The sequence below is a fragment of the Mustela putorius genome, unplaced genomic scaffold, assembly GCF_011764305.1.
Source record: "Mustela putorius furo isolate JIRA1106 unplaced genomic scaffold, ASM1176430v1.1 tig00000228_pilon_pilon_pilon, whole genome shotgun sequence".
Classification (NCBI taxonomy): Eukaryota; Metazoa; Chordata; class Mammalia; order Carnivora; family Mustelidae; genus Mustela; species Mustela putorius.
The window spans coordinates 33,944,840-33,970,813 of record NW_025421322.1 but is presented as its reverse complement, the minus strand read 5'-3'; the positions used below and the strand labels follow the sequence as shown (position 1 = coordinate 33,970,813).

At 54.5% G+C, this 25,974-nt stretch overlaps 1 protein-coding gene across 1 annotated transcript in view; it reads left to right on the top strand.

The window, feature by feature from the left end:
* ZFAT (zinc finger and AT-hook domain containing) overlaps window positions 1-23,316 on the top strand; it is a 183,220-nt gene extending 159,904 nt beyond the window's left edge. The window contains exon 16 of the mRNA XM_004743593.3: window positions 22,431-23,316. Coding sequence (XP_004743650.1) covers window positions 22,431-22,670 — 240 coding nt within the window. The 3' untranslated portion in view covers window positions 22,671-23,316. The remainder of the gene's footprint in view (window positions 1-22,430) is intronic.
* The last annotated feature ends 2,658 nt before the right edge of the window (window positions 23,317-25,974 follow it).

The following is a 25,974-nucleotide window of genomic DNA, read 5'->3' as shown; positions in this document are numbered from 1 at the left end:
CTTCTACCCTCCGAGACTTCACCAGCTGTAAAATGCAGTGTGGTTGGTAATGACATCATCCTTTTTCTCTGTCTGTACCTCTCTCTACTATCTCTTGCTTCATTTTACAAAAGCTTTGGCCTGGCTTCCACAAATACTTAAAAAAAAAAAAAAAAACCCCAACAACAACAGTGAACACATCAGACATGGGCAGAGTTCAAGTTCACGGAGAGAGCTGAAGTGCAGACTGTAGAGTTTTACAGCTGCCCATTCTTAGAATCATTCATTCAGGAAGTACTTAGTAAGTGCCCACTCCTGCCAGCAGTGTTTCTGGGGTTCCAGGAGAGAACCATCACCGTGGTCGCTGTGTAGTGGGGAAAAAGGTAAAACAGAAACGAACAAGTGAGGCACAGGGGCTCTCCAGTGGTGACCAGGTACAGTGGAGGACAGGAAGGCAGGGAGGGGCTACGGGTCCCAGAGCGGGCTTGGGGGACATTTTATAATATGAAATGATATTTTATCTGTAATATATATACATATATCAGGGGCAGCTACGGTTGTTGGGGGCAGATGGCTCATGTTTGCACAGAAGTGCATCTTACAGGAGGCGTGCCAGTTTGACTCTGCAGTGGTACAGTTTTATAACCATAAACCACGAAATGTGGAACCGTGAACTTTGCAAAGGGAGTAGGTTTTCTTGGCACCAACAATGAAAAGTATGTCTTAATGTGTCTCCCCCATGAGGACCCCTGAATGCTGTGTCCCCGGCGGCATCCCTTTGATGAGTCAGAAGTAGACTTTCCAGGCTGTCTCTGCAACTGTCCACCCCAGGTGTACCCACAACACAATGCAAAGCCTGAAATCAGGCTAAGTAATTCTCTGGGGAATTAGTGCATTCTGGTTCAACTCTGGACTTCATGATCCACGGACAGGACTTAGCATGTCTAGAGGAATGTTGGGACCGCGTGTCCTAGAAACGCTCCTCCGTTACTGTGGTTTGTCTCGAGGAGAGTCTGGGTAGCAGTGCCACCGTGGGACGTGGTGTCTTGGTCTTCAGTGGCCTCTGCCCGTTGGTTGGGAACAGACTCCTACACGTGCTTCCCTTTGTAGTTACTAGGCTGCGGTCTTCGCCTCGTCTTACTAAATCTCTTCTGAAACAGCTTCTCTGCGCTGTGACCTGATGAGTCCTGAGCCGGACCTGACACGTCAGGAAGGGTGTGATTGGACTGGTGTCAGGAGAATTTTTTGCGTATTTCGTACCTGCCAAAACCTTTTGAGACTTGCAGGAAGGTGCCAGCTCCTGTGATATGCCGCTGCTCAGGGCCGTGATTTATCGAGCATCACAGACGGTGCGGTGACACGTGAGGTTGCCGGCTTGGGATTCAGCTTCAGTGTGCTTTGAGGCGTTAGGCTGACAGCACCACACGGGATGAGGCAGAGAAGCATCCAGTCCGACCAGCATAAACAGGTGCCGTGTGCGTGAGGTAGCAGAAAACGGTGGGATTCTTGAGAGAATCTTGTGTTTTTTTTGAAAACGCAGGACAAGGGGGAGTCTTGGTGTTAACATGGTCTAGAGCAACTGTGTTCGGAGGTGTTTGCTGAGAGCGGTGTCCTTGTCATCATCCGTGGGCCTGGCCCAGCACCGGGCTCCCTGGGGCTGCTGGGACCTGCTGGATGGGGGGTGGGCGGAGGGACCAGGGGCAGGTGGACAGCAAACACCCACTCCTTCGGCAACGGGGTTGCATTGTGTGAAAGAATGCCTCCGAGTTCAGTTGTCCCGTCATTTAAATGTAAAGACAAGTAGGTTTTTTGTTTGATTTTGTTTTAAAATTTTATTTATTTGAGAGAGAGTGAGCATGAGCAGAAGGTAGCGGCAGGCAGAGAAGAGGGCAGGGAGAGGGAGAAACAGACTCCCACCAAGCAGGGAGCCCGATGCGGGGCTCGATCCCAGGACCCTGAGATCATGACCTGAGCTGAAGGCAGACACTTAACTGACTGAGCCCCCCAGACACCCCATGATAACTTTTTATTAGAGAAATTCATTTTTAGTTTTGATTTTTTTCCCCCTCTAATTAGACTCTGGCTTAGGAATTTTCCAGTAGAGGGATTATGTCTACTTAGTGAGGGTCCTTGAGCCACTCGAGTGTGAACTCTCGGGTACCTGTTGGCCTCGAGTGGTGCTCTTCCTTCACTGTGGGAGGGCACTGGGTGCTGGGGATTTTGTCCTCTTCCAACCAGAAGAGCTCACGTGCTAGTTGCTCTGGAGACGTTTCGTTACATAGGATGGAGCGTGCTGTGGCCTTCCTGTGTGGTTTCTCTCATTATGTCCCATAAGACGGTACTGGAAAGAAAAAAGCAAGGAAGGACATCTTTCATAAAACACTTAGTATGTATTATACAAAAGAAGTTTTTCATATTACTATTGGATAGTCTATCTTGAGATCTTCTGAAACTTCCCAGTTTTATACATACTTCCACGGGGCTGAAAACAAATTCTAGGTGTGTATGAGAAATCTTAAAATTTTAAACATCCAGAATCTGAATTCTGGATGTTTAAAATTTTAAGATTTCTTTCCCATGTAAAACAACAGTAATATGCTCTGTTCATAATTTTATTTCTTCCCGATGTATTAATGTTAATTGAAAAGGATCTTTTTTTTTGTATGAAAATTTATCAGTGATCGTTGTAAGTGATTAGTTTTCTAGTCGTTTTAGGTTTTCAGTTTCCAGGATGACACTAATGCTAGGCCTGGTGGGCAGGGTGGCGGTGTTGGAATCAAAGAGCTGAGAAAAAATGGTTCTTGGAATACTGAAAAAAATAAAATTAAATTAAAAATAAATAAATGAAATTATGTGTCAAGCATTCGGGGAAAAATGGTTCCTTAGGTTGCTTTCTTCCTGTTTTTAAATGAGACATGAAAGGCTTGGGCCATAATTCAGGCTGTTGAATTTTCAGTTGGACACAGAACCATGTTCTCAATGATTTTCCATCATGTCACTTTCTTCAAGTGTCAGCATTAGAAGCGGATTTCTGGGGATGGGGCATTTTGGAGTGTTAGGGAAGGCGAGTCCTTGTAGGCCGTGCCCCAGCTGGCCCTCAAAAACACTTGAGAGCTTTGAGTGCAATTAATCATGGATTTCTGAAGCCCAGACCGTTTTCACGAGATAAATCAGTTTCCTTTTTTTCTTTTTATTCTATCTTGCTTTAGGGTTGTATGTGAGGAAATTTATCTTTGATTAAGAAAACTGCCTTAAGTAGAGGAAGTGTAAGACCTACCAGGGAAACCATAGCCTCTCTGAGTCAAAGTCAGTTGTTTTAGAGGAAAAGTCTAACATAACCACTGCCACCGTCATGGCTCATGGCTTAGGCGCCTCTTTGCTGTTCTTACTGTTTAAGATTTATTTTCAAGATGAAAAGTAGCATTTTCTTTACTGGCTCACAGCATTTGCTCCGCTGACTCCCACTGCCCCTCCCTCCCCGTGTGCTCCCTCTGGGCTCTGCGGCATCTGCAGCAAATTCCCACAGACTTGGTGGCTCGAAACCACGCAACTTTCTTGTCTAACAACCCTGGAGGTCAGAAGTCTAAGATGAATTTCAAAGGGAGCTAAAGTCAAGGTGCTAATGGCTGCATTCCTTCTGGGAAGGACTCCTTTCTCGAATTTTCCAGCTTCTAGAGGCCCCTGGCGTCCCTTGACTTGGGTTCCCTTCCCTCCATCTTCAGGGCCAGCAGGGGCAGGGTGGGGGCTCCTCTCACACCCCAGCGCTCTGGCCTCTGCTTCCTCGCCTGCTCTTGGCCGGACCCTCTGGTCTCCCTCTCTCCCTCTGGACCCCCGTGATTCCGTGATGTCCCCCTGGATAATCTGGGACAGTCTCCCCGTCTCAAGCTTCTTAGTCACATCTACAGAGTCCCCTTCCTCGTGCAAGGTAACATTCGCAGATCCTGGGTATTAGGACACAAGACCTCTTCGGGGTTGGGGGCCGTTCCTCTGCCTGTCACGCTCGGTTCTGGGGATAAGACCAGTCCTGGTCTCAAGAGGCAGGTAGCCCGGTGAGGGGAATTATCGACTCTTTTATTCAGCAACCCCCCCCTGAGCTGCGTCCATCAGCCAGGTGCTGTTCTTGGCTCTCAGGATATTTCAGTGAACAAGAAGGGTGAACAGCTTAGTAGCTGACCTTTCTCTAACTGGGGGTGACGGCCGACCCACACACAGCTGATAAATAACATGGTTTGTTAATGGGGAGAGGGGGAAAAAGAACCAGCGGAACCAGGCAAGGCCTTAAACTGGCTGCTCTAACTGAGAGTAATGTGGGTTTTGGGGAGGTCGACCAGTGTCCGAAGGGTGCTGTGGGAGCCCCAAGGGGCTGCAGAGCTTGAACCAGGGTCTGGGATGGGGCACGTGGTGGACAGGGACGCTTCGTAGATGCCGTTGGTGCCCGACTGGAGTCCTGGCCGGTAGCTGGGAGTTGGGTGGGGGCAGGACTCCAGGCAGAGGCAGGAGCTGGAGCTGGTGCTGGGTGACTGGAGGCAGGGGGAGGTGGCGGACGAGGCCCCACTTCAGTGAAATGCTGGGCCCTGCTGTGACCACCAAGCGTTGACGGGGGAGTTGCAGCCCAGAAGGCACTTTAGCCGGGTCTCTGCCTTCCCTGCCCCTTCCCTCTGCTCAAAGGCCAGTGGAGAGAGGATGAGTCTGGACAGCTCGCACGTTCCTGTCACTTCTCAGAGTCAGATGACCTTTCGCTACAGGCTTCTCGACCTATGTAACCGTCTCAAAGGTGTACTGGCATTTTTAAGAAATCAGTTTCTAGGTTCTTCGATTTAGTCACAGGACCCAAGTAGAGAGTCTGCTCTGAGCCTTCCTGCCATTGGATGGATGTCCAGCAGAACAGCCTGTCTTCCCTGAGCACGTCGCTGACTGCGGACACAGCCCCGGGTCCTGGGTGCACCAGGCCCGCAGGGGCACCGCGTCCCTTTCTTCTGCTTATTATTATTGAGAGTGGCCCCTAAACCTAAGTTGGGGGAGCTGGGCACATTGTGGTGTGCAGCCTCTGGGGGTGAAGGTGGATCTGTCTGTGAGAGGAGCCCCCACCCTGCCCCTGCTGGCCCTGAAGATGGAGGGAAGGGAACCCAAGTCAAGGGACGCCAGGGGCCTCTAGAAGCTGGAAAATTCGAGAAAGGAGTCCTTCCCAGAAGGAATGCAGCCATTAGCACCTTGACTTTAGCTCCCTTTGAAATTCATCTTAGACTTCTGACCCCCGAGCTGCGGGGGAGTTCATGTGTCTTACTCATTCCTCCGTTTGCTTTTGGAAACCAGTTGCCTTTCAGTCCGCATGCCATGTGTGAACTGGCTAGGACGTTTCCCTGCGTACTGGGCCCAGCTGTCATAGGGTTAGTCCTGGTGAGGCTGTCCGGTGACATGCAGTCGACCACACTCGCCTCTCAGTGACTCAGTTACCGTTTCTGCTCTGCTGAGAGCTGATGAGAAAGCATGTCGTGTTAGTGCCCAGAGAAACAGAACCAGTGTGTGTGTGCTGTGTGTTTGTGTATGCACACATAAACACGTATACGGAGATTTATTTTAGGGAATTGATTCACCAGTTATGGAGGCTGACAAGTCCTGAGAGCCACAGTCTGTAAGTTGGAGACCCAAGAGCTGACAGTGTGGTTGCTCTGAGCCTGAAGGCAGAGAACCAGGAAAGCTGATGTTCCAGTTGGAAAGCCAGTAGGCTCAAAACCCAGGAAGAGCCAGCGTTGTCACTGCTTTGTCACAAAGGCAGGGGGAGAAACAAACAACACAATGTTCCATCTCCAAGGTAAGCAGGTGGGAGGAATTCCCTTCTTCAGGGAGAATCGGCCTTTTTGTTCTGTTCAGGCTTTGACTGGTTGGTTGAGGCCCACCTGCATCGGGAAGTGCAGTCTTTTACACAGTCCGTTAATTTAAATGTTAATTTCATCCAGAAAGGTCCTCACAGAAAGCACCCACAGTAACGTTTGACCGAATATCTGGGCACCCGTGGCCCAGTGACGTTGACACATGAAATTAACCATCACCCATGTCCATGTGTATTTCAGAGGGAAGGCCTCTTTGTCGGTGGAAGGTCATTGTTTACCTGGGTAACTGTTTACTGAGATAACCAGGTGTCACAGAGGTGACTTTGGTTTACAGATTTCAGGGAAATTTGGCAGCTTCTAGAAAGCACATGTATTTCGGTAGATGTGTATTTCTCTCACAGTCAGTATTTCAGTTCAAGGTGCCAGAACGAGCTCCGTCCTGCAGGTTCTTGAGGGTCCATGGTTGAGAAGAGGCTGGCAGCACCACACCGACCCCAAGAGTCCTGAGCACAGCACCCTACTTTAGTCTCTGGGTCAAGAGCGACTAGATGGTTCTTACTCTACCTCCTTCCACTGAGTGTTTTCACTGGTGACTGGTTAGTGGCTCTGTGTTGGCAGGACTGTGCCTCTGTCCACACCAAGCATCTTGCTTACAGCCCAGGAGTCCTGCTTTGGAGCTGGATGTGGGGTGCACCCACTCCTTATTCCTGGTTCTCTGCAACCCTGGAGTAGCCTCTCTTCTGTTTGTTATTTTCCCTTGATGTGCTGGACACGTCCAAGCTGTCAGCCACCGCCCCAGCAGCAGGGAACAGCTGAAGGGAGCCACAGAGACAGTCTCAGACCTGCAGGCACCCTGCCTCCTTGCCCTACGGCAAGCCCTTGGCCTGGCGTTGCGCTGCCATCATCTTGCTCAGGATCCCCAGTGCTCTGACCGCGTGCTAGCGCTGTTGATTTAAGAAACAAACCAAAGTAGAAATTCCAGATTTGCCCAAAGCTGTCCCCCTTCTCCCAGCTCCTTCCCCATGCCCTTTGGCATCTCTGGGCAGGTCCCCCCGTGGTGGTTGGCACTGGAGGGGGAAGATGACGTGTCCTGTCGGGAGGAGAGGAACATGTGGAGCCTCCAAGGGCTCGGCGCGCAGCACTCCGTCTGAGAGCCAGTTTCGGAAGCAGTTCTTGCTGGAGGACATGTCGCCAGCCAGCACTAGAATTGCTGTTTGTCATTTGCAGTTCATGATTTTTTGCAAGGAAACACAGTCCATAGCTATGGCTGACCATGCACACACTCGCCTGTGTGCAAGGGAGCGCAGGTCCAGCCTGTCCTGTTCTGGCCATCTGGTCTCCCTGATGCCCTCTCAGATGTCTGCGTGCACCAGGTCATCTGGTGGGAGAAGCCGCTCTGCAGAAGGCGCTTCTCCAGAGCAGCCTCTGGGAGGGAGAAGCCTCACGGCCCGTGTTTCTGCTGGTAGGGGAGCCCAGAACTGGCCTCCTCCTCTGGGATGTTGAGCCTTTCATAATACTTGTGTCAAAATTCGGGGGAGGGGGGCGTCTAGAATGTGACTGATGTGAGGCTTCAGTATCTGTTTCCAGCGTTCTTTTCAAACAGTCACTACATTCTGTCCGTTTGATTGTTGAAGTGCACAGCCAGAGACCTGACTGTAGAATCGCATTGGCGCCAAGGCTCTCGGAGTCCTCAAAAGGTCACAGAAGGGACCAGCGGTCTGCATTGTCCTTGTCACAGAGCAGGACTAAGCTGAGACCTCTCCCCTTTTCTTCCCCCACACAAGGGATGAGGAGATGCCCTTCTGTTTTGTTGTCCATTTGAGTCAAATAATTGGTGAGTTAATGCATTTTTCTTGTTCCTGCGGGAGACACCTTCTGACCCCGATGGTGAGCAGACCTTCCCCTGAATTCAGCGCCGCCCATGTGGTAGAAATCACAGAGCTTCTCCCATCTTCTCTCTGTCCTCGTCTCCCCTTTTGGCACCTGGTTTGTCTTCAGGTCGTTTGCCGCAGCGCATGAGACGTTATAATAGGGGGTTTCCTTCTGCGTCACAGTGAAACCCTGCCGTCTCCAGTTGTCTTGTTGCTTCTCCTTTTCCCGTCACGGTGGTTTTGCCATCGTTGTGGTTCATGTGAGGCATCTTCCCAGAAGATCAGGAATAGGCGTCTATGATGTTAAAAGAAGGGCTGGTAAGCGTAGCTGTTTGTGTATTGTGTCACTCCTCACTGTGTGACGGGAACGCCGGCTCTGTGCAGTGCGTACTGGTTCTGTAGGGGAATTATAGTCATGAGGGATTCAGATGCCTTTGGAAGGCCTGAGTGAGGCAGTCCTAGGTCTTTCGTCGGCAATCCCATCTGTGGCATGTTGCAGGGGCCGAGGGCATATGCCCCATGGATGGTCTAACACCAGACGGTGTTAAAACACTGATAGATGCTGCCAATCCAGACGGACAGGTTTTCTCTTTTATACCCAGTCCTTTTGAGCTTTATGGAATTATGTTATTTATTTATTTATTTATTTATTTTAAAGTTTTATTCTTTTTTTTTTTAATATTTTATTTATTTGCCAGAGATAGAGGGAGAGTACACACAAGCAGGCAGAGAGGCAGGCAGAGGCAGCAAGAGAAGCAGGCTCCCTGTCGAGCAAGGAGCCTGATGCGGGACTCGATCCCAGGACCTTCGGATCATGACCTGAGCTGAAGGCAGCCGCCTAACCAACTGAGCCACCCAGGCGTCCCGAGCTTTATGGAATTATGAAGTGGCACGGACTGCTTGCTTTGTTTTTTTCCTGTTACCATCTTGCTTACTGTAACAGAACCGATTGTTAACACGTTTTGGTTAGTGAGGTTTGCCTCTTGCCTACAGAACTGGGCGGTCCAATTTATTTCATCCTGGCACCCTGCCAGCTTTGATTACCTCACGCTCCTAATCACGCACCCAGGTAGCCTCCTCTCCAGTACTCTTGGAGCTCGCATGCCTTACAGAATGTCATTCTGCTGCTGCTGAACGGCGACCTTTGCTGTGTAGATCCAGGGACGAATAGATCATTCGGGGTCCTGGCAGTGGGTTACTCTCCCTTGTCACTTAATGCTAACTCTTGTCCTTTGTAAGCCTTCCTTAGTACTCCCGTAGCCATTTGAGTCTTTCTTTCTTTTTATTTTAAATAAAACTTCCAGAGACGTCAGTGCATCCTCATTCCTGTCTCTCTTATTACTTGCTGAGCTTCTTTATCCCCTTGTAGTGATGGAAAATTCCACTTCTTTGTGAAATTTTAAAGGAAAAATAAGTGCCATGATCTTCCTCTGGCCATGTGGGAAATTGTCTGAAAAAATAGTGGATAAAGGTTTCCCAGTTTCATTCTGGCCCTCTTGTTATATAGAGCATCTTCAGCCAGCCTGGAGGGGTCAGTCCATTGAACTTTTCTTCTCTGTTCTCCTCCTTTCCCTAAGCTCTGATTTTCCTGCCGCTGGGCCCCAGGAAGCTGTAGCTTTGTTGGTGCTGTTTGCAGAATCCGACTTTGTTTGAGTTTCCATACCGTTGAGTTGATTGCCTTTGGCCGGTGCCTAGTTCCCGATCACAGCCTGGGCTGGGGCAGGTGGATTTTACGACTCCTCCCGTCTCTGCCGCTTGCCCTGGCCCGCAGAGATCACTCACTCTGCCTCTGGTGTGTGGCAAAGGCAGGGCTGCAAGAACCCTGATACGGGGAGCCAGGGCTGGGGACCCCCTCCGCTGGAAATGTGGCCCTGGCCTTCCTGGAGTGTGTCCTGGGGTAGTGCTGCCGCCAGCTGGGTCCGCTTATCATTCCCACTGAAGCAGTGGCCTCCATACTGCTCAGAGGGGTTCCCCCAAACAAGCACTTGGGACCTCAGAGCCCTCCCTCCCCAGCTCTCTCAGCGCCCCCATCCTGTGAGTGCACGCTCTCCACTCCAGGGCTCAGGCCGAAACCCGGGCGTCTGCGTTACCCCCACACGTGATTGTCAGCATGTCCTCCCCTTGTCGTGGGATCTCCCCCCACAACACATCTCACAGATCCCCATGTCCCAAGGCTGCCACCTCTATTTAAGCAGCGGCTGCTCCAGACTTGGTCCCTGGGCCAGTGGCCTTAGCTTCAGGGAGATTGTTAGAAACACAGAGGGTCTGGCTCCAACCCACACCCCCATGTCAGACTGCACATTACCCTGGCCCTGGTCACCCTTGATTCATGTGCAAGACAGAGCCTGAGAAGCTCCCCCCAGCCTGGTTTAGGGACCTTCTCTTCACCGCTCTCCTTTCCTCCACCCCTGCTGCTGTTCCCACGTAGCACACGGAGTGAGCTCCTCCAAAGGTAAGCGAGATTCCAGCATCTCTCACTTCAAACCACCAGTAACTTGGAAAGTCTCCAGTAGACTGGGAATAGGACTTCCCCGTGGCCTCCCATAGCAGTCTGGCGCTCCTGCCTCCCTCCACCCCCTTGCTTCGTAGGCACCTGCCCACCGGACTGCCTGCTGGCCCTCTGTTCCCTTCGTCCCTCTGCCCAGAATGCCCATCACCTGCCTCTGCGACGCTCACTTCTGTTGCTTCATGTCCGCTTCAGGGCCATACGCCCCACCCTCTCCGATCTCTCAAGTCCACGTCGGTATTCTCCGGAGCCTGGAGATGGGATGAGCCCTGCTCCTCTGGTTGTGCTGTCAGCTGACTGCTAGATGGGAGGAGTGGCCAGGTGGGCCTGGTCTAGTCCACTGAGCCCTTGAAAGCAGAGAACCTCCTCACCTGGTGGCAAACTTCCCTGACATTAGAAGCAGAAGCATTTGTATCTTTGTGTTTTGAGCCACTCCCTGTGTGGTCCTTGGTTAGGCGGGGATAGGAATGGAGCCCCGTGGAATGCAGAGGAGGAGTGAAGGGCGGCTCACGTGCGGCAGGCCAGCCGTGCAGCACAGTGGGGGACTCTGCTCAGAGCTCAGGTCCACTCTCACCGAGCCTCCCCGCCTGTGACACAGAAGGCAAAGCCATGAATAACAGGCCCCAAGAACGGTAACGAGTGGGGCACCCCCCCCCCACACACACACATCCCAGTTTCTCTTCTGCTGGAGGACAGGAGAGCGCTGGCCCCCACCCAGGTGCAGCCCCTGGATCCTACCCCCTTCCTCATTTTTTAACTGGGGAGGAAGGTGGACAGTCGGACCACCAATTCAGGGGACGGGCCCTGACAAGCCCCCAGTGTGAGTCCTGCTTTCCCGTGGCGGCCATTTCTCTCAGATCCCCCACCTCCCGCCAGCTGCAGATGGCAGGAGTGAGGAGCGAGCCCGGGGCTGCTCCTGGGGGAAGCAGGAAGGCCATCGGTACCTCCAGGCTTCCCCTCTGACCGGAGTAGGTAGGACCTAGGGGCCGCACCTGGGTGGGAGAGCTCTCCTGTCCTCCAGCAGTGGAGAAGCAGGAGGTGTGTTGGGGGGTGGGGTGCCACACTCATTACTGTTCTTGGGGCCTTTGTCACAGACCACAGTGTCACAGGCCCGTATGCACACCTTTGCCTTCCGCAATGGGGGGCTCGTGGAGAGTGGGATTGGCTCTTCGTCCCCGTGGGATCTCCAGCACTTGGCTCAGGGCCTGGCGTGTTCGGAGGCTTCCTGAGTGCTGAGAATCATGAACAGAGGATCCGATGTTGGGTGTCCAAGCTGGGTGGGCCCAGGGTGGCTTCCCCATGCCTTGTCCTGAGCAACCTCTTGGGCGGCAGCCGCTGTGGTGCTGGGCTTCGGGAAGTGCAGGCCTCTGAGACGGAGGCCCCGCATGCAGGGCGTCTGCTGGGCAGACCACCTCATAAGCGTCGCCCTGGCCATGTCACACGGGTGGAGGAGGAGCCCGTGCGTGGCAAAGCTGGGAAGGTGACACATGGCTAAAAGGGAGCCAGCCTGCCCCTTACTGGTATGTGACCCTGGACAACACACTTTCCTGCTTTGAACTTCTGTTTTCTTCTCTGTAAAATGGGAAATACTAGCACCTGCTCCATGGGGCTAACGTGCAGATCACATGTGATCACCCGCGTGGACTCTGAGGGCGTCTTCAGTACATCCTCGCTCGCGTCCTGGGAGTGCCGTAGCTCCTTATCCCCTTCCTGTGCATGTCGAATTCAGTCATACTTGTTCCTGCTTCTGGAAGTTTCTGTCCAAACAAATACTAATATGACTCTCGAGGCCTTGTGCTTGGCGTTAGGAGTCCCAGGGTTTCATAGGAGCATCCGTTGCTTGGTCCAGACAGGGAAACAGACAGTTGCATCATGTAGACAAACATGGTTGTGGCTGGAAACAGTCTGACCCCCTTCCCAACCCTGCTGCTGAGCCCTTCTGAGGAGTTCCACCAGAGAGGGCAGGGGGGGTGGGGGGGGCGACTGGCATGGAAGGGCCGAGGACATCCTACAGCCACTTGCCCAAAGTAAAGGGGAGTTAGGGAAGGGGTTCTGCGCCAGAAGGGGCACAGACAGGAGAGCAGGCAGAGGGAGGAGGGCGTTCCAGGGAGAGCCAAGGTTGGCAGACTTTCATAGAGACGAGTATAAATGGCAAAGAAAGGGGCGTGTGGGTATCAACACTGCCTCGTTGCTCTGAGGACGATGGACCCACAGTTCCTGTTTCTGTTCTTGGATCCCCTCTGCTACTAATGAACATACCCGGGTACATTTGACGAGTGATGGAAACAGTTTAAGACTTGTTGTGGTAAACATTCTTGAAGCAGAGCGTGGAAACACTGCACCCCTGGGGGTCTGACCTCCTCCGTGGGGTCCGTGGCTCTGTGGGGTGCCCGGGAGGGGCACGGCAGGCTCTTGCGGGCTCACTTCCTCATCTGCTCAGGCTCACGGAGGCTGCAGGTCCCTATACAAAAGGCCGGGGAAACTGCTAGAGGCCACGGGCTGTGGGGAGTGCATCCGCTGACAGAAGAAGTCACATGGTTCCAGCACAGAGGGGGGCCCGCGGGATGGCAGAACAAGGCAGGGGGCGGAAGCAGTGGGGGTCTTGCATGTCACCACGTCTTTGCCGAGCCTGTCAGGGCAGGATCGAGGAAGGCCAGGGGTGGTTGCTGGGGGTGGTTGTGAGAGAAACCAAGGAGGGTGGAGGGCTTGTCTTCTGAGTGACAGGCTGAGGGAAGTGTTCTCCAAGTGCCGCAGGGAGGTTTCGGTGAGAAATGTGACCCGGAGAGTTGCCATCTGTGGCTGGGCCCACAGGCCGGGGTGGGGCCTGTGAGGAGAAGCCAGTCTCCCGGTGGGAGGCGCCCGGCAGGGAAGCACAGCGCCCTGGTCAGGGCCTGGCACTAAACAAAAGTCCAATACATGTGCGCTTAAAGGTCAAGAAAGGGAAACATTATGCACAATAAACTTGTCTAAATATCAAAAGATACTCACAGGCGGTGGGAAGCTGCTGCGTTCCTCCTTCCCTGTCACCGGGAGTGTGTCTGCTTCTGTTTGAGTTCAGCTTTACAGTATTTCCTGAATAATTCAGCTCAGATGTGTGTCACGCGCCGGCTGTGAGCTGGGTGCTGTGCGGGCACAGTCTGGAAGGGGACATGCACGGGCATCAGATACCCGCCCCGGGGGGATGGCACCTTCTGGTCGTCGTGAGCGCCACACGAGACCACCTGTCCTGCCCAGGCACCAGCCCCGTCATCCTTTGCTTCTCCACGTGCTTAGAGAGGACATTGTACACCCCATTTTGCCGCAGTTTCCAAGGCAAGGATTCTTTTTGCCTCACTTGATAGTTGAGGCCACACTAAACTGTGCTTATTAGACCCTTGAGAAGTTCGAGAAAGATCGGATGTCTTAGCCATTTTCGCTGCCCTGATATCTATCGTTAGATCCATTCTGCAGGGTGAGCCGGTTTGGCCAACACACAAATATCCTCGTCCAGTGATAGACATGGGGCCAGTAGGGCCGTCTTTCCACGTGCCCCGTCACAGCAAAGAGAGTTGGCCCTTCCCTTCTCTGCAGGTGGGCCCTCAGGACCCTGTGGACAAGGGCGCTATGTGCAGGAGGGCTCCCATGCCCTGGTGCCTTGGAATGGGCCTGCCGCGGGGTGGGCCCCCCAGATCCCGCAGCGCCTCTGGGAGCCAGGACGCCCTTGGGGATGGCAGCGACTGCCTGCAGCGAGCTGTCTTTACAACCTGTTTGGACTTTGGACTGTTTATAGGATCAGTATTTTCAGAAAAAAAAGAACATCTACTGTCTACTTACAACCAAGAGAAAAATAGGGCGGAGGCGAAGCATTACGCCGTCTCCCCAGGAAGGATGAGTCACGGCCTTGCTCCCTGGCTGTGCATTTTGTCCTTTTTGAAAGGCTTTAAATCTTCATTGATGCATGGAACGGTTTCTCCCTGCCCGTGAATATCTTTCAATGTTGCCACAAGTTTCTTGCTCATAATACCCTTCTTTTGGTCCTGGATCTACATACGTATTTCTGGAGTTGGGAATTTACAGGGTTTTCTTATAAACAACATCCATTTGTACCTCTTCTTCCTTCTGTAAATTGGGACAGTGTTTACCACCGTCCCTTTGTCTCTGACGCAGACAACACCACACCTAAGCCCGGGTAAACGTGTTTGCCTGCCAACCCCGTGAGGTGGGTCTGCCAGTCCCGCTTCTGGCAACGCTAGAGGAAGCTCTTGCTGGTTATAATTTCAGCAGTGAGTGAAACCTCAATTACTGGGAAAAATGAGACTTCTTCCTCAGAGCTTAAACACGCACAGAGGAATGTTTCACCTAAAAGAATCGACTGCAGGGCTCTCTGTCATTCTTGTCGTTTGGTTGTATGCGACTTTTTATGTGCAGCGCTCTCTTGTTAGCACACTGCGGAGTCTGAGAATTCCTGCAGCGGAAGGGACCTGGGGAGGGGTCCGCCCTCTGGGCCTTGCATGGTGTTCAGGACCAGGGCCAGCTCCTCTGGGAACCCCACCCGGGCCACAGCCTCCACCTGCCCGTGGACCCCTGAGTGCGGCAGGACCCACACAAGGCAAGGGCCCTGGCCCTGGCTCTGAGCTGAAACGTCCGAAACGTTCCCTTTAGTGCCGTGTGATGTGGCCTAGCGTGCAGTGGCTGCGGTAACACCCTTGGTGACGCTGTGTGTTGGAGACACAGGCTTTTAAGGGGCCTCACCCATGTCCCGGGCTGTGGCTCCTCTCCGGGACTGGCACCCTCTCAGCTCTGCAGTGTTTGGTGGGTTGTTTTTTTTTTTTAGCAAGGGTGGCACGTGTTGTAGACTTTTGCCCTGTACTCATTTTTTCAGTGAGTCATCCAAAAAACAGGGATTCGCTGTTTACTGTCTGCCAGGTATGGCTAAGCTCCTTGTGATGGAGGTCAGCTCTGGGCATGTTGGCTCAGGGCGCACAACTGGTTCTCAAGGGAAAGATGGTCGGGGGTGGGGGGTCTTCACCCAAGTGAAACGGCAGGGGTAGAGGTTCAGGGGCAGGAGAGAACATTGTGTGCTCAGGAACCCGAGATGAGCATGGGCAGTGGGGGAGAGGTGGCGGGGGGGCAGGTGCCAGGGCAGGAAGGTCCTTGTCTCTCCCCCTCGGGAGGAGGGTCACAAGAAGCCACCAAATGCTAGACAGAGGTTGTTAGAGGGTCTTACCTGATTCCACATTCCAGAATCACCTGTTACTAGCTGTGGGGTCTCATACACTTGGGGAACCGCTTCTCAGAAAGACAGGGCGGCAGTCGTCTCTGCCCTGCCTTCTTCAGAGCACTGTGTGAGAATCAGTGAGGTAAGGACTCTGGAAAGGCTCTGGGAACAGTAAAGGGTCGCCTGTTACGATCACTCTGAGAAGTGACAGATGCACAAGGAAGGAAGTCATGTCGTACGGTGCTGGCTGAGAGGTATAGCAGGAAGCGTCAGGAAGGGCAGAGGAGGAGCATGACACACGTTCAGGGGCCTGTGTACGGTCATTCCACACCCAAACCCACACTGTAGACACAGGCACACACATCCTGCCCATATACATGTGCACACACATGCATGCAAGATATATGCACACCCACACATGTTTTTGCACTTGTGTACGTATACAGATTCACACACCTGCCTCTAGACACAGGAATGCATACATACGTGCACGGCTGTATATATGTACACACGCCTCACCCTCATGCATGCACATGTGTGCCCACACTCATGTACACACACACACACCCTGCCTATGTACACACACACACACACACGCACAAATGCATGCATGTACGCATCCACACTCCACACATGCATACGTGGCCTCCTCCAGTTTACCTCCTCCTGGGAGCTCAGCTGTTGTTCTGGATCTTTCGCGTCTCCCATGCCTGGCCTCCGGCAGCCCTGCCCGTCATGGTGCTCATCACATCCTGTGATTCGACGCTCTGGACAGTGGCTCTGCCGTTCTGATGGCATCTGTGTCTCATCTGCCGCCTGCAGCGCCGTGGGCCCGGGATGCTGCAGGCTCTCGGCAGGTCCTGAGAACCACCACGGTGCCAGCAGGAGGAGAGCGGGTGGGCTTTTCTGCTCATCACCTGGCCTGCAGCCCTGGGTGTCCTCCCTCTCGAGGGTGTTAGCGACATCTGAGAAAGGGCTGTGCCCCCAGACTCGGTCTAATAAATAAGAACATGGTCTGGCATATCTGAAGATGGCTGGGAGGTGTGAGGGCTGCGATCTTTCCTGCAGTGGCAGAGGTGACAGGGGGGTTTCTTCCCCCTAAAAATGCAAAGGACCCCTGCCCTAGAGACCCCCAGACCAAGTCCCCCACTGAAGGTGTGCATGGCCTTCCCCACACCCGTGCAGGGCAGCAGGCTTGCAGGACAGCCCTGGCCTTTGGGCAGCATCCTTGTGGAGCTGCTTTGGTGCTATTTTCATTCCAAAGGGTCCTCAAGTGAACAGACGTAAAGCAAGGCCATCTGATAGGTGTCTTTTTGGTTTCTTTTCATTTTAGGGCCTCTCTTAGTTTTACATCTTTCTTTTGCTCCTCGTCTTTTATTTCTGAGCTGGGAGCCAAGTTTAAATAATGCGCTAGGTTCAGTGGGGCCCAACAGTTGCCTGGGAATTCTGGTGCCCGCCAGCGCTGACAATGCAGGGGTCTTTTGAGGTGGTCGGGCTTCTGAGGAGCTTCTGTGGCCCGGAGCCCCTCTGACTGGCACGAGCTTGGGACACCAGGAGGTTGTCTGGGTGGGAGGCATGATGCGCTCTTTGTGGTCTGGTGTGAGGCCACTTGGTGCAGGGCAGAGAGTTTTCAGACCAAAAGTCAGAAGACCCGGTTTCTGGTTCCAGCTATGTGTCCTGGGCAGCTTGTTTCCTCTCTGAGCCTGGTTCCTCTCCTGTGAAGTAAGGAGATGGGCCGCGGGGACTTTGGGACCCAAAAGGGGTCCTTCCGTGGACAGTTTGCCTCTTGCCAGCCCCCCTGTGCTTGGGGTGGTCTCCTGTCTGACAGAAACAAGGGCCAGCTGTGGCCTGGCCTGGAGGCGGGGGCAGTGCCAGGCTCTTCTGTCTATCGTGGCTTCCAGGTTCCGCCCACGGAATGCTGTGAAGGTACCACGAGTGCCCCCCGTGGGCCTACCAGTACTGTGGCACTGGGCTGGGACCGAGGAGCCTGTCTTTGCTTTCCAGAAGCTGCGGGTGTATCGAGGAAATCTGTGCAGGGCAGACTGGGAATCAGCACCATGTGAGCTCCGCTGGGGCGCCGCACACATGTGTGGGCAAGGGAACCCCTCTTCCTTAGCGAGGGGCCCTTCTGGGGAATTTCTTGAATGTTGAGGAAGAGGTTTGCCTGCTTAGGTTCGTTTTTGCAAAGAGAAGTGAAGAGGGTACTGGAGAGGAAGGGGAGCACGTAGGGCAGGCAGGGGAAGAGGGAGGAAACAAGACAGCGAGACACCGGCCATGTCTCACGTTCCCAGTCTCCATCAGTGTTTGCCCATCAGCGGACAGGGAGGGGGCTGGCAGCCAGAAGGGGGACCGGGCGTCGGCAGACGAATGCTCCTTAGCGAGAATGGAGCCCAGCAGAGTGCCTGGGCCTGACAGCCATCTGGTCTCGATTCTAGAAGAACACTTGAGGTGGGCAGAGCTGCAGAACTCAGAGCCTGATTTAGTGAATAATTCGTACAGTCCCCTGGGTCAAGGCTTTCTATCAAGCTATCTATGCTGCTCATAATTTCGCTGGAAGATACGTTAGATACAGCGTTAGAGGAAAGTGGAGCACCCATCTCAGGGGATAATGACATCGTGAAGCCGTAGTATTTCTACTGTGGGGAACAGTTTTAAGCTTGAGCTAATAGTTTAAGCAACCAGAGAGATCACTTTGAATGGAGGAAATGGTTGAGTGCTCTGCAGGCAGCTGTAAAGGGACTGGATTGCGTGAAGTAATGATTTAGCCCAGTCAGTCGGTGATCTGCGACGTGTAATCACATCCGTCGCTGTCACACCACACCAGCCGAGTCGGGTCTCTAGATGAGCGGTCACCCAGTCCCGCTCTTGCTACTTTCCAGCTGTGTGACCCTGGATGAGTCACTGGCCCACTGGCGGTTTTACTCAGAAATGCCCAGCACGAGATGCTGTGCGAACACGGCCAGCACACGTTCAGTGAAGGGCGAGGGGCTGCGGGCAGGGGGATGCTGGGCTCCACGGATGGGGAAGGTCCATGGTTTGCAGGAACATGAGCCATGGTATGTGTGAGGGTGGGGAGGGGCTCCCCCTGCAGAGCCTCACAGACCCCATCTGTGGAGCGAGCTTAGCCCCCCACCCCAGTCAGTCTTCCTCTTGCAACATTCTCTCCCCCGTGGCAGCTGGAGGGCCGGCAGGGCCACTCGCCCATGAAAGCTCATGAAAATGTAAGCACTGCCCCATGGCCGGTGACGGCCAGGCTTTGGGGACCCTGTTAGCTGTTGTTAGTTCTGTTTGGGGGACTCAGTAAGGTGACCTGGTACGCCTGTGCCTGCCGAGGAGGGTACTCAGTGCGGGACGTCTGTGGAAGGCACGTGCACCCTCGTCTCCATCACTCTTTCTGCTGAATTAAGCCCTAAGGTATACTGTGCTCTTATAATTAGCAGTGGACGGATTGAATGGTGATTCATTGCACAAAAGCCTGGAGCTGAAAATTGGGGAGGGGGGAGGAGAAAGGATTATCTTTTCATAGACTTCATACTTAGAAAGGGTGATATGGACAGATAAACATAAATATTTAAAGGGGCAGTGAGGGAAGTGTAACACTCAGTGAGTTTTAGCCTTTCACGTTAGGTGAGTTTCCATCGGCAGGTGCTGTGGAGCCGGTGACGCAGGCCCTCCTTTGAAAACTGTCCGTGTTTTCCTTTGTAAATGAAATCTCAGCCCGTCACCTGGTGACAGGGGCTCTTCAGGACCTCGCCTGCCACTCCTTCCCAGCACTCCCTCTGTCCTGTGACTTTGGCACATTGGACAAATGTCCCCAGGCCCCCCCCCTCGTTCCCCAGGAGCAGACGGCTCTGTGGTCCGTAGCTCGATGTCTTTGGCTCAGCCAGGAGCAGAGTGTCGACGCAGAGGGGTCCAGAGAGGAGCCTGGAATCTGCGAGAGGGCTCAGAGCCCAGGGGAGGGTTATGGAAGCTGGGGAGGGGTCTCAGTGATGAAAGCTGAAGCTGGCCCAGCAGTGGGAGATGGTGGAGAGCCTTCTGGAAGGGGGGAAGACAGCACTTTGTCCAGCAGGCGTGGTGCTTGGGAGGTGGCCGGCAACTTTGGCAGGACCGGGGACACATGCCTGCTCTTTGTTCACGGTCTGCTCTCTGCCTGCAAAGCCTTTTCCCACCATGTGCAGACAGCACCAGCCTCCACGAAGCAGCAGCCCCTGGGCTCTGATGAACCAGAGGAAGCACGTGATCTCCCCTTATTTCAAGCCCAGTGGCCTCATCTTGGTTTCTGCCTGTCTTCCTCCCCATATCTGTGGGCAGCAAGCCTCCCGGTCACCTCGAAATCCCACGCTCCTGTCCCCACTGGGTGGTATCTGAGAACTCGGCTGTCCTGGAAACAGGAGGCCGCAGCGCCTGCTCACAGAAGGCCAGCGCAGGGTCCCCTCGTTTGTAGACGGCTCTCGGCCCTTGTCAGTATGGGGCCCACGTGGTGTTAGCGTTGTTCAGAGGGATGGGAATTTTAGCCAGTGGGAATTTCTGTTGTGACTGCTTCCTTAGCTCAAGCTTCAGCTCTGATAGCAGTCACAGCCCTCTGATCATGGTGCACGCCCTGGAGCATCTGTGTCTCAGAGCTCAGGTTGTCTGTTTATGCCAAGTGCAGCAGGCTGGCTTTGCACGTGGGGGGTCCTGGGACCTCAGCACAAATTGCCCATGGGGCAACTGGGTGGTTCAGTGGGTTAAAGCCTCTGCCTTAGGCTCAGGTCATGATACCAGGGTCCTGGGATCGAGTCCCACATTGGGCTCTCTGCTCAGCGGGGAAGCCTACTTCCTCCTCTCTCTCTCTCTCTGCCTGCCTCTCTGCCTGCTTGTGATCTCTTTCTGTCAAATAAATAGATAAAATCTTAAACAAAACAAAACAAAACAAAAAACAGATTGCCCTGGCCCCGCACCTTTTCCTTGGTGCAGAAGTTCCTGATACTTACGAGGAGAAATCTATTCGTTGTGTGTCCCTCCAACCCTTCCCCAGCCTCCTGGCAGGCACCCTCTTTCAGTGTGAAATAAATCAACATTTACTTCCAAAGCCTTGGTTCACAGTACATTTTCCCATTTAAATGAAATGGAAACAAACACTAAGGGAAGAAAGAAAAAAGGTCCTGACTCACTCTGGAGAAACAAAATCAGGCTAAATGTGTTCATAGTTTCCACTCAGGATAGTTCTCTGGTTTCTGGTGAATTCTTTCAGTCCAAATTAGAAGTGCCTTCCAATCCATAGCTGTGTGTGATACCCGCTCCAGAGGTGCCTTTCCATTCTTCTCTCAGTTAAAGATAACCCCCCTGTTGACACAGCCTGCCCTGAATGGTATAGCACAGGGCTAGAGGGAGGCCCACCCCCTCCCAAGAAGCATGGAGTCATGGGTGTTTCAGACTGAGCTGACTGGCCTGGGGGTTGGGGTGCATCCTGTGCCAGACACCAGCTGGGAGGGAAGCCGGAGCGGAGGGAAGCCGGAGCGTCAGCAGGGGGCGCTCACGGAGGCCACCTGAGCACACCCACCTTTGCTGGCTGTCCTAGGAGCCCTTGGTCCTTCTGCCCGTCTCCTGGAACCCATCCCCACTTCTCCTCCGGAGGCCTTCCCTGCTTCCCCAGCCCTGGATGGGAACATCTCAGCTCTGCTCCTGGCTCTTTCCCACCAGGCCACTCCCGCAGTGCCCGTCACAGCCGCCAGTACCTGGCAGATCGTCACTCAGCACTTTCTGAGTGCTTGTGTGTGCGGCCAGCCTGGCTCCGGGAAGGAGCGGTGCCAGGATACCGCGGGCCCCGTCTGCACAGAGCTTAGTCTGCTGGGACCTTTTATGATGACAGAGGCTTGGCAGCATGGCCAGACTAACGAGGAGCTGACATGCAGCGCACCTTTCAGCTGCGCTGTTCACGAAAGTACCGTTCAATGAGTGCTGCGGGCACTGGAGAGGCGGCGGTGTTCTCAAGCACCCACTCTGCATGTAGAATCTCCTTCACCTTCCCAGCCATCCTCCGGAGCGCGCAGTCGTCCCTGTTTTACAGATGGGAGGGAGCAGCGTGCGTGGCTGGCCGCCCCGCGGACAGTGGTGAGCTGCAGTCCGAGCCGTGCTCCGTGCAGGACGGGGCATGTGTTCCTCCCACCTTGCCGTTCGGCCCCTCCCTGACCTCCCTGCACACACCTGAGGGCTCTTCCTCCCCTCCCTAAGCCATCGCAGACCCACTTCTGGGCTCCTGCTCTAACCCTTACATTATTTTTACAGCTCCGGGCTCTCTGGTCTTCCCGAGTCTTCCCCATGTTCTCTCGATTATTTTTCTTCTGAAGATCGAAGACGGTTATTTAAAATAGGCCAGAGCCCACAGGGTCGGGGTGCGGGGCCTCGGCACTAGCTGGAATTGGCTTTGTCTGGAATCTGCCTGCTTGGAGCTGCAGAGCAAGGCCTGGCTGTAGAATTCAGGTCCCCTCCACCGACAGATGCCCCCCCAGCCCCACGGCAGGTCCCCCCAGCGGGCCACTCCCGCCATGGCTAAGGCACGGGTGTTGATGGACAGCAGCCGGGGGAAGTCATTCTTGCGGGGAAATCTACTCTTTGTTAATGTGAGACTCATCTTCAGGCAGGCAGTTGAGCTCCCACAGTGTGTGGAAGGACAGAAAACCCAGGATAAACCTAGGCCCTTCCTCACTGCCAAACGGACCAGCTAGGAGTTTCCAGGAGCCACCCAGCTAACCTTCCACACGGTTACAGTAAATCACCCGCACGCTACCTACCAACCCTCATACCTTTGGCAGCCCTGGCAAACCTTGGAGGCAGCTTGGCGTCAAGAGAAGAGCTTGGGCTTTGGGTTTCGACTTGGGCTTTGCCACTGAGCTTTGCTGTCTCCATCCGTGAACCAGCGGGGAGAGCGGACATAGAGCATTGGCGTGCAGTAGGGACAAGCTCCTGGAACGTACTAGATACTCCATAAGCGGTACTTGTGATTCTCATGTTGTGGCCAGACCCAGAAGCAGGACTTGTGTGACCTTTCTCTTGCCCTCACGCAGGTGACAGACGAGGAGCCCAGCTCCAACCACACGGTCATGATCCAGGAGACCCTCCAGCAGGCCTCTGTGGAGCTGGCTGAGCAGCACCACCTGGTGGTGTCCTCTGACGACGTGGAGGGCATCGAGACGGTGACTGTCTACACTCAGGGCGGGGAGGCCTCGGAGTTCATCGTCTACGTGCAGGAAGCCATGCAGCCCATGGAGGAGCAGGCCTTGGGGCCGCAGGCCCAGGAGCTCTAGAGGACATGCAGCGTCAGATGGGCACCACGGATGGGCGCTCTCCGTGGCTCCTCTGCCGTACCTGCCCAGTCCACATGGGTGTCTTGTCCTACCTTGGGTGGGCAGGGCGATTGGCATCACCAGCAACACAGGGCCCCCACGTCCAGCACAAATGCATACCCCCCCCATTCTGTATCCTCTGCTTCTGGAAAGACTTTTGCAACCACCTTCCACATGGCCCACACCGCATTGCCCCTTTGCTCGGAGATTCGTGCGGGGACCCAGTCCCCATCAGCATCTGTCCCAAGTCATACCCAACTACTGACCCTGTCCAGGTGCCGAACCTTCCTCTGGGACTGCTCTGCAGCCTGATGAAAGGGAGCCAGCCAGCACAGAGAAAGTGACCTTACGGTTTTAAATCACCTCCTGGGGGAAGAAGGGGAGGGGGTCCTGGCTTTATCTACAAGATTCTCCCCTCCCCACCCCCGAATCAAGGGCACTTGTTACCGGGTGCGGTAACCGCAATTGATGACCCTCCCACTCCCGTGACAGGTGGGGGCTTAGCTTATGTCTTAGAGTTCTTTTGCTTAAAAAAAAATGCACTTTGTACTATTCCCCTCCCATTCTATGAGATGTGGTGGGTAGAATAAAACCGTTCTCTGCCTGAGTTCTCCGGTTCCTCTGTTAGCTTGGATGGTTTGCGCCTCCCCGTCTGAGTCAAGATCTTGGGTTTAGGTCCCACCCAGAACCTCCCCATCCAAGATCCAAAGCCTTAACACGCAGACAACGCCGCCCCTCCTCCCGCAACCATGTAGGGTTTGCTTTGCGGCCCATGGTTGGAGGGGAACGGTCATACTTTCATTTCCGGGAGCCTGGCACCTGCTTTGTTGGAGCCGAGAGGCTTGCACCCCCGCTTTCTGCTTTGTCCTTGGGGGCAGCAGTCGGCAGACAGAAGCCTTCATGTCACACTGTTTGAGGGGCAGTCCGGGCGCCCCGGCAAACCCATGCCTCTGCACAGTATGATGGGGGTCAGGGCAAGTCCTCCTGCACCTTGCCCAGCCCTGGCTCTCTCGACACCGTCACCTACCATCTGATTCACTGGGGTCGAGGTTTGCTTCCTCTGTGAACCCTGCACGTGATGTCTTCGGGTGTATGAGCAGGTGACCAGACGGACGTGGTCGTTGCTCTGGTTGAAGAGCAGCCGGAGTCCGCTGCCCCGTGCACTTGACCCTCGTTGTTCGGGCCCTGTCGTCCCACCCCAGCAGGGCCTGAAGGTGCACCTCTTGGGGGATGCGTAAAGCTCTTGCCCGAGGCAAGGAAAGGAGTTCAGGGGAAGGACGGACATTCCCCCACTTGGGGTGAGTTGGGAAAGCTCCATGGCGGAGGAGACCTGTGATCCGGCCCTTACAAGCGAGGTAGGTTTGCACTTGCAGGACTGGGGCGGAGGGACTCGGAAGGTAGCAGAAGGAAAGAAGAATGACAGCGGAGCCACGTCCGGAGTGGAATCGCACGGGGGGGGGACAGTGAGCCTTGGATGCCTCCATGTGGGGGTTGGGTAGCTCCAGGGGGAAAGGCAGAAGGATCAACTAGAAGCCAGAACCTATGCAGTAAACCACGGGCGGAGGTAGTCACGAGTGGTCTCGGCGCGAAAGGCACAGTGGTACTCCAGAGAGTGACCAGGGCCATGCATCAGGGTGGGCTCTGTGGGGGCGGCTGAGCATCCCGATTGGAGGCAGAGTACGTGGGCTCCAGCCCAGATCCATCGCTTCTTACCTGGTGACACATTTCTCCATGCCTGGCTGAGTTTTAGTTTACTCATCTCCGAAATGGGTCTGAGGATAATTGCTGACTTCTCTCGTGACGGAGAGGGTTCAGTTTGCAAAGGCCTTGGAGACAGTAGCATAAATGCCAGTTACGATTTGTGTTCCTGGGCATGGGGGAACCACACCTCAGTATCCCCCAGACTCTACCATCTAGAGGGAAGAGAGGGGACGTGAACACTCAACAGGAAAAACTGGAAGGAGTGTTCTCAGTGCTTTGAGTGTGGTTGGAGGGAGGAGCCCGCCCTTCCTGACACGGGGCCTTTGACCAGAACTGATGGGGACACAGGAAGCTGAGGAGCAGGTGTCCAGACACGGAGCAGGGGCTCTCCACAGCCTGCACAGCTGTCCACGTAGCCGGGGCAGGGTGCCTTCGGGGCTGGGCCAGTTCTGCATGCCGTTCGCCTCAAAAGTTGGATCCGACTATTTCTGGATGCGCCCCCAGCGTGGGCCACTTCTCTGTGTCATCAGTGACCCGGAAGTCATTAAAAAGTCTTGTTCTCATTTGTAGGCTCCCAGATGAGGAGGTACCTTCCCTGGCTGGTGTTCACTGTGACCACGCCGGGAGCTGGCCGGCATCTGAAGTCCTTGGGGGCTGCCCCACACACACCTGAGGGAGAAGCGGCTTAGTGTCCGGCGGTAGGTCACGAGGGCCTTGTGCCTGGGCAGGGAGGTTTGAGTCAGATTCCATACTTAGGATGTATCGTGATGTTGATTAACCTTTCATCTTTTGTAAAATGGGGTAAAGGATGGGCCCCATTTGTCTCGTGGGTTTCAAGGCTATCCCAGGATCCCAGGGCAGTGCTCCCAGCCTGCTGTATTGCACGTAGTAGGAACCCAGCAGACATGTACTTCCTGCTGCTGACAGTGGGGTCCTAGGAGAGCCCCGTAGCAGGTGATGACAGCCGCTGGCCAGGCTGTCTCTTGTCCTCGCCTGTGAGCAGAGTTGAGGAAGGCTGAGCCCCGTGGTCCGCGGTCTCCCCTCTGCGGGCCTGCCATGGTGCCCAGCACACGTCCTTCACTCACAGAGTCGGCAGAGGCCAGCTGGCTACCTCCAGTGGCCCGGCACTGGGCTATGAGCTGGGGACACAAGTCACCAGTGACACGTGGTCGGTGAGGGCTCAGAGACTCACCGCTGGGTCACAGGGTGGACAAGTGAGCCGTGGCCCACGTGGAAACCTCTGCAGGAGCATAGCAGGGGGTGCAATCTATAGCCAAGGGGGGCTGCCCCCTCCATGAGCCCGGGGCCGGGCGGGGTGGCCCTGGGAACTGACATGGGCCACCCAGGAGATGGCAAGTAATAACGACCAGAAGCCCCCGTGGGTCAGCCCAGCCTAGCCCCGCACTGGGCCGCCCTGCTTCTTGCTGGGCCCGTGGGTGGGCCCTGGTGCGTCTAACCCGTCAGGACCGAGGTCGGAGGTTAAGAAGCTTGCCCAAAGTCAACCTGTAGTAAGGGGCGAGGCAGGAGTGAGAAGCCGGCTGTCTGACTTGGGAACTCGTCCTCT